General features: G+C 40.2%; 1 protein-coding gene across 16 annotated transcripts in view; it reads left to right on the top strand.

The window, feature by feature from the left end:
• The window catches only part of IKZF1 (IKAROS family zinc finger 1), a 73,294-nt gene extending 65,536 nt beyond the window's left edge, over nt 1-7,758 (top strand). For 12 of the 16 annotated variants that reach the window (XM_082753790.1, XM_082753804.1, XM_082753799.1 and 9 more), the window contains one exon: nt 3,364-7,756. In XM_082753790.1, the coding sequence (XP_082609916.1) occupies nt 3,364-4,070 (707 nt within the window). In that variant the 3' untranslated portion in view covers nt 4,071-7,756. Of the gene's footprint in view, nt 1-3,363 lie in introns of all 16 variants that reach the window. The other 4 variants (XM_082753795.1, XM_082753797.1, XM_082753796.1 and 1 more) reach the window with 3 other exon arrangements.
• Nucleotides 7,759-8,191: the final 433 nt, after the last annotated feature.

The following is an 8,191-nucleotide window of genomic DNA, read 5'->3' on the forward strand; positions in this document are numbered from 1 at the left end:
TGAGACAAGGGAAGGAGAATCTCAGCTACAGCTGGAACAAAAAGTTTGCAGTCAAAGTCCAAGATTGTGTTCAAGTCCCAAAGCAAAAATTGCAGGAGGTCGTCAAGGATAAAAAATGCTTACGCTCAGAAAATGAAGGACAAAATTTGTAGTAGAGTTAGTTACTAAAAAATATAGCCACCATATGAGGCAAACCAGATTCCTTTAGACTCCCCGGTAACTGACTGTATTAGGCAAATATATTAATTCTATGAAAGCTCCAGGAAGACCAGAAGGGTTAAAATCTAAAAGGTATTAGCAAGCATCTTACATGCAATTTAACTGTGGGTGTGGACAAGCTTTTTCATTCTCTTTTTTTCTCTTCACCCTGAGAAATGGTAAAGGCAGCCAGTTTAACTATGAGTATTAAGAGAGCAGAGTTTTCTGTCAGTTAGTTATTCAGGGTGCAATGTAGGAAGACAGTGTACTGACAGGAGATATTTATGGAAAATTGATAACCTTCAAAAGTATAAACTTTTCTGGCTGGGAAATGCCCTCAAATCCTTTCCTTTCCCATTCTCACCTGCTGCCTCATGTAATAGGTAAATTCCTGATTAACACGAGGTCAGGGCAGCTGGTCAGGAGACCTTTGTGTAATAAAACATATTTATTGTTCCTGTAGATTACTGTGTCATCCCAATCCCCATGCTGAAATACAGGAGAAGGAGCAAATGGCATCCTTTGCATAAGAGAATGATTGTCTGCCGCTTCCCTTGTTGTTCTCACAGCTAAATCCATTATCTATCCAAAGTGAGATCGTTCACCAAATTAAGCCAGTTATCTGTAAAATTCTTTGACAGCAAAAGTGTTCACGATGCCCTCTATGTATTCCAAACTGGAATAGTTCCCAGACCTGAAAACAGAACTGGGCCTTCCAAACTAGAGAGTGGGAACGACAGGTGAGATTGACACATGTTTATCACATTAAAACAATAGGCGGCAAAGAAAACTGAGTGGTAAAAAAATAAAATAAAATGTCCACATGCGCTGAGTGCATCTGTGTTACTGTTTAAGTACTTGCTGCAGAACTCTGAACAGTGCAAAGCTTGAAGTGCATCAAACCATTAGTAGTTTAATTTACTTATGCTCTAATAACCACAGAAATGAGCTATTATTTTTAATGAATGCAAGTATTATCGGCTTTGCCCAGATGTATAAATGATACCTGCCTACCTCAAGTTTGTGTATTTTCAGACAGTTCTGTGTGGAAGCAAATTTTTCTTATGAGTATTTGATCCTTTCAGTCCAAGTACCAGCTAGTTATGCTACATAAAGCAAATACTACCCAAGAAATGGCTATTAAAATTATGGTTTCCAGATGCCCAAAATTTTGTGTATAATGAAAACCAGTCCAAATTTTCAGTGATATACAGTGTCCATTGAATACAAATGATCTTGACCTCATTTTTTCCCCTGTGAGTCAAGGGTATATGTTCTTATTGGGAGAGTTTTTCTGTATATCAATCAAGAGTCTTTCACAACTCCTATTTTGAATCTTGAGCCTCAAACTCTGCCTGAAAACTATACCACTAGAATGAGTAAATCTGAAAAAAACATATATGCACCACAGTAGTGGGGAAACGAGGAAGCAGAAGCTTGTGCAGTACAGTTAGAAAGTGCCCATACTCTGCATCCCTTATAGAAACTTATGCTGTGCCAGGAGTGTTTCTTTCTCTGCTTGCAGAGCATGGACAAACTGGTATGGAACTGCACCTCATGGGAAAGGCAGACAGTAGGACTTTCTATACTTGAGGCCTGTCATTGCAATAGGTCATGCCAGAAGTTTTCTAGTCTGTGGTTTTGCTCTTCACTGGCTTTGAATGTTCAATTTGAGTAGAAACTGGGTGGGAAATCGTTGAGGAATTAATTTGGGGAACTTCTGGTAATTTTTCCATGCTCCTATTAGCATTTATTAGGCAAATGAAGATACATTTTATCGTGTCATTTATATATTGGGGTCTTCAAGGAAAAGGACAGGGGAATCTTCTAAGGTCTGCAATTAAATGTCATGTTGACTAGGAAATGGTGACAGCACTACAGACTTCATAGAGATGTTTGTGGCTCTCATTGCATTTCCAAAGATTTCCTGCAGAGCTAGGAAAGCTATCCAGATGGTACATGATGTGGTACTGGTAGTCCCTAGGAATATATTGGGATTTTTCATCCTTTTTTATCTGTGCAGATTTGTTAGGGGCCTAATAACGTTGATGGTTTACAAACACCATTTGAGAATACTGTTCAGGTTCATAAAATCAGTGTCTGTGCCTTTAAATAGTTTCTCCCACTTATTAACTTTTACCTTCTATGTTTTTCTTAATCCTTTCTGTCCAGAAATTTTCAATCATAGAATCATAGTATATCACAGAATATCCCGAGTTGGAAGGGACCCACCAGGATCACCAAGTCCAACTCCCAGCACCACACAGGTCTACCCAAAAATTCAGACCATATTTTGAGAAATTATAGTGACGTTCAACATTCAATATGCGGGGATCCAGCCAGAGATATATTAGTGCAATCTGATTTTAAGAAATAAAGAGTACCCCTTAGCTTTGGCATTGCAAATCAGAGTCAAGGTTAGAAGCAGTAAGAATCTTGCTCTGTGCATGCCTTTCTACCTGATAGGAAAAATATATGGTTCTTCCCTGCTCTTGTAGGTTATAATGTTTTTGACACAAAATTTCTAAGAGCATGTGAACCTTCTCAGAAAGTGTCTAATGTATGGCTTGTTTAAAAAACAATGCGTGGGAGGAAGGTTGCAATATGGAAAGTTAAGTTTTTGTTGGTTTCTTTCAGAAATTACATATGACCACGTTAGTGATATGGGTTAGTTGTAAGAAACCGAAAGTTTAAAACTAAAACATTGTAATTACAATTAAAAAAGTGTAATGTTTTAGGGAAAAATTGGTAATGTGTTTCATTCTCTGAAGTATAAAGCCCAGGCTCCCTGTAACTGTGCTGGTACACTAGCCACAAAGGTATGCCCCAGTTCACTGCAGCAGTCAGATGAGGGAGTTCAGTTAGACAGGATAAGGCAAGGATGAAGCACTCAATCTATAGCTTCCACAAGTCCCCACAGAATTATTTTAAAAAATCTGTTTTCTTCCATTTTGGTTTTCCAAAGAGCTCAGATTATTTTTCAGGTTAAAAGAGCACCAAGCTACCAGTTTTCTGACCAGCTATATTAGAGATCTGTGAATACCACAGGTGAATTTCACATGTGGATTTGATCAGTTCTTTTCTGTTGTTTGATTAGTCCATGGTAATCATCTCCTTAATTATGTAGGAATGAATGGTCTAACTCCTGACTGTTTTCCACCGCAGGTGAGAAATGCCTGTCTGATCTTCCATATGATGCCACCACCAACTATGAGAAGGAGAATGAGATAATGCAGACGCACGTCATAGACCAGGCCATTAACAATGCCATCAGCTACCTGGGGGCAGAGTCCTTGCGCCCCCTCGTCCAGACACCGCCAGGTGGCTCTGAAGTGGTGCCCGTCATCAGCCCCATGTATCAGCTCCACAAACCTCTCGGGGACAATCAGGCTCGCTCCAACCACACAGCTCAGGACAGCGCAGTGGAAAACTTGTTGCTGCTTTCCAAAGCCAAATCTGTCTCCTCTGAACGGGATGCCTCTCCCAGCAACAGCTGCCAAGACTCAACAGATACCGAGAGCAATAACGAGGAACGCAGTGGTTTAATTTACCTGACAAATCACATAGGTCCCCATGCAAGAAATGGCATATCCATAAAAGAAGAAAGCAGGCAATATGACGTCTTGAGGGCAGGTACTGACAATTCCCAGGATGCTTTCAAAGTGATCAGCAGCAATGGGGAGCAAGTGAAAGTTTACAAGTGTGAACACTGTCGAGTCCTTTTCTTGGATCATGTGATGTACACAATCCATATGGGCTGCCACGGGTTCCGCGATCCTTTCGAGTGCAACATGTGTGGCTACCACAGCCAGGACAGGTATGAATTCTCTTCCCACATAACTCGAGGGGAGCACCGTTTCCACATGAGTTAAAACTCCTCCGGCACGGATCCAGCCTCAACAGCTGCATTACTGGAGCTGCACGAGCAACAACAGCAGCAAAGCACAAGTCTACTGGACAGCAAAAGGAACAAGAAAATCCAAAATCCAGAGATCTTCTCCCACAAGAAAAGAGTTTTCTTTTGGTAGCATGCATTGCAACTCAGTTTTCTAAAGTGAATATTAAAGTTTTTACTGAAAGTATTTGATCACCAAAAACCTTTAGTAATGTAAGTAGGAGCTTTTGTAGTCAGATAGCTGAAAGCCCTTCCCTTAAGTGATGCTTCTTGCAAACCTCCCTTGCCAAAACTGTTAACCATGCGCAGAATGCGCAACAGTGATGAGAACATGATAGACAGGAATGGCCTAGCTTGCTCTCTTAACACCCTGAGCATAGGGCTCTTCCACCAGATGCATATTTTTTGACTTTCTGGTATTATTTGACTCATTTGGGAAGAATTTAAACTCAACTAAAGATTGTAGGGGCCCATCGCAGATGACTTCACAGACAGCTGGGGTGGGACTGGAACCCAGCCAGAGGGTCCAGGGTTACTTTGGCAGTAATATGTAGAGTATTTCCACGTGCAAGGGTGCTTCTGGGATTGACATCATGGCATGCCTTGTTTGTGTCTCTAGGCAAGCGAGCAGGTGTGTGACAGATACAAGGCACACCCCTGTAATATACTCTGTGAAGTACGGATTGCATTTAATGTATAGAAAAGAGTATCGATGGCTCTTCTTTAAATAAATGTTTTCTCTCCCTATCCAATAAAACCCCACTTTTCATTAAGAAACCCCTCCTCTTGCTGCATAAACAAGTTACAGTGTATTTAATTTTTCTTTCTCTTTTAAGTTTTAGTTAGTTAGAGAAGTATGATGTACAGTTGAGAAAAGCACTAGCTAGAAATATGTGTGGCAAAAGTCTCCTTATGCACATTTCTCATCTTTTTACACTGCCTGGAAAATACCCAAATATCCCTATATTTTGTCTGTGAGAAATTCTCACTCTGCTTCCACAGAAGATGTCCTCTTGTAGATTTTGTGGCTCTACTTGTGTTGCACTTAATTACTTGTAAAACACCGAGCTGAATTAAACCACCCAGTCAAAATCTGTAGCCCTCTCCCTCTTTCCTTACACTTGCTATTTAACGAGGGACCAGTCCCTCAAAGGTGGGTTCCTTGGCAAAGGTGCTGAGCACCCTGGCTTCCTATTCAACAAAACACTTACTATGTACTTTAAGTTAATTTTATTTTAGCAGAGCTAATTTTAAGGTTAAAAAAAAATGGTGTATTGCTGAACAGAGACCAGAGAATGCAGTGCTTTGCAGAGCACAGTAAAATCTGTCAAGAGCTTTCTCCATGGCAGCTTCTGCTGCAGATATTGTAACTTCGGTTAGAATAAAAACTTCTATGACACATACTTTTTATCCCCAAACACATCTGATATAAAAAAGTATTTTTTAAAAACTTCTTCTTGACTTCCTCTTCCAAATAGATCATTCCTTTCCCTGAACACCCCCATAGTGTAAGATGGGTCTAAAAAGAAATCTTGCAGCTACACAAAAAAAACTCTCATTGGTGCTGCAGCATTTCCTGGTCAGCATTCATAAAAACAAGCCTCCCAATTAACTTAATGAGTAAATACTTTCACTCAGAATAACAAATGGATGTTCTCCAATAAACAAGATCATGTAACCAACAAGGGGAACAGTTTTGTAATACAGTTACATGTTCTCCATCCCCTAGTGCATGCAAGGACAGATATGTGTTATAAGAGATTTGAGGGAACCGCGAACACTTGTACCTAGGGCAATTCTGCTTGGTAGGCGTAGTTATATTTAATGCACAGTTCTAGTACAGACACCCAGTTCCTTCTTCTGCTTTCACTTTTGCAGGTGTAAGCCAGGAGCAACAACACGGAAGTCAGAGGAAAGATACTGATGAAATAGTGAATTATAAAACTGTGCAGAATAGAAGCTTTTACAGTCTTACCTTTCTTAGCTTTTTATGCCACTGGCAGGACACTTACTTGATAAACGTGTGCACAGCAGTGCTGTTACCCTGCAAGTGCACGTGGGCGTGCACGGTGAGCAGCTTTGTCACCAGATGCCTTGCATACTTCTCTGCAGACTGCTTCATGTACCTACTACATTAGTGAAAACAGATCGGTAACACACACCAGGTAGGGCAGAGCACACGGAGTGGCCAGAGACCCCCAGACATTGGTACAACACACCACAGACCCAGAGCTGAGCTCCTCCTGCTCCCCCATTTTAGCTCTGTTGCCTCACAGGCCTGCAATTATGGTTTGGTCAGCGATGTTTGTTACATATTCAGCTTCCGGACAGCCTGTATGTGACAATGAGGCAGTACTGCTCTGTAGAGGGATGACCTGGAAGAGATCTTCAAGGGAGGAGCTTAAAATTTTGTTTGGGTGTTCTAAGTAAAGTTTAAGTGAGTTCATTTTTTCATAGTTGGTAGGAATACGTTCACCTGTCCTTACCCCTCTCAATTTCCAATTGATTCAGACCAAGAAGGGACAAAGTAGTTTCTTAGCCCCTTTTCAATGTCATTTGTGTAGTCACTCTGCTTTTATTACTCTTCCACCACTTTTCCACTGTTCTTAGACTTAGGTCTCTATACACCCCATGCTATAATCTTTTTTTTTTTTTTTTAATGCTCCATTTTAAGACACACAAATCTATAAAATAGGGGAAGGGGGTGGCAAAAGTTTACTCAGGTGATTTTGTTTATTTCTTTTTATGAAAATACAATACAAATAAAGCCACATTCCTCTACCTTGTAAGCAAGCATAGTTCCAATCGAGTTCAAAACTGCCTCAGACTCCACTTTTAAATACAATTTCTGATTTCTGGCAAGGTTCATTGCCTTTGCAACATTTGTGTGCTCACATGCATGTGTATGACTTTCCATGTCGCTTTTCTCTTCAACATGCACATGCCCTAACAAAAGTTTTGTGTAACATAAATATTTTATATACATATATAAGTGTGTGTATATATATATATACATCTAAAATGGTTTGTATCACATGACGATGCACTGTCAGTCACAGTGGGTTTGTTTCCTGGGTCTGGAGCTTTCTTATTTATAGTATCACAGAATATGTTGATGTTGTATATTAAGAAGTACAGTGGTATAAGTAAGTAATATTAAGATACAGTGTATCAGAGGGCATAGTCAAAATGCAGGAGCAAACAGCATTCCCTTTCATGAAGGGGCTTTTTGGGGTTGTTTTTTGTTTGGATTTTGCACAAAATCACCTTCCATTTGTTTAGAACCAAGTGTTTCAATAATTTTATTGATGAACATGCAGGGAAGACATGAAAGTAGGATGTTGTGTGTGTACATCTAAACAAACTGTGCCCTCAGAAAACTAGTTTAGCATAATCTCCCTTTTCTCTCCTTTGCTTTTGGTGCAATAGCCTAAGATGGTTTAGCTGAACCCTAAAAAAATAAACATGGTGAATGGCTTTAAGTTTAGACCTGTTTGAAAAAAGTGAAAAAGAACCACTTCCCAGCCCTCCCCAGGCACTGCCTTTTCCAACAGAAACGTTGTATTTACACACTTCTTTTCTGTGTTTTTCTATTGTAACTTTGTTTTATCTTTGAGAACATTGTATTTAAAAAAAAAAAAAAAAAGCAAATTTCATAAAAATTTGAAATGTTATTAAGTTATGTCTGCAAAGTGAGATGTATCTTGTAAGAGAAGAGAAAGTAGTTTAAAAAAAAAAAAAAAAAGGAAAGAAAAAAAAAAAAAAGAAAAAAACACCAAAACCCAGGACATTTCTGTTGCTGTCCTGGTAGGAGACAAAGTAGTTGTGCTCATCTGCATGCGTGGGCAACGTGTGGTCCCATGTGATGCTGAAAGGGGAAAGCATCAGGCACAGCCTCAGCCTCTGCTGCTGCACCCACAGCTCACCTCACAGCGAGGCTGACCTTGCTGCCCTCCCAACCCATCCTCTGTGGCCAAAAAAGTGGCGCTGTTTCAACCACCCTGCACCTCCTCCAAGCCACCTGAAGCAGCCCTATCAGGCCACTTCCAGCTGAAGATCAAACCCATAGACTTGCTACATCCTACCTGCAGTGCCCCC

Source organism: Aythya marila (assembly GCF_965140915.1).
Source record: "Aythya marila genome assembly, chromosome: 2".
Classification (NCBI taxonomy): Eukaryota; Metazoa; Chordata; class Aves; order Anseriformes; family Anatidae; genus Aythya; species Aythya marila.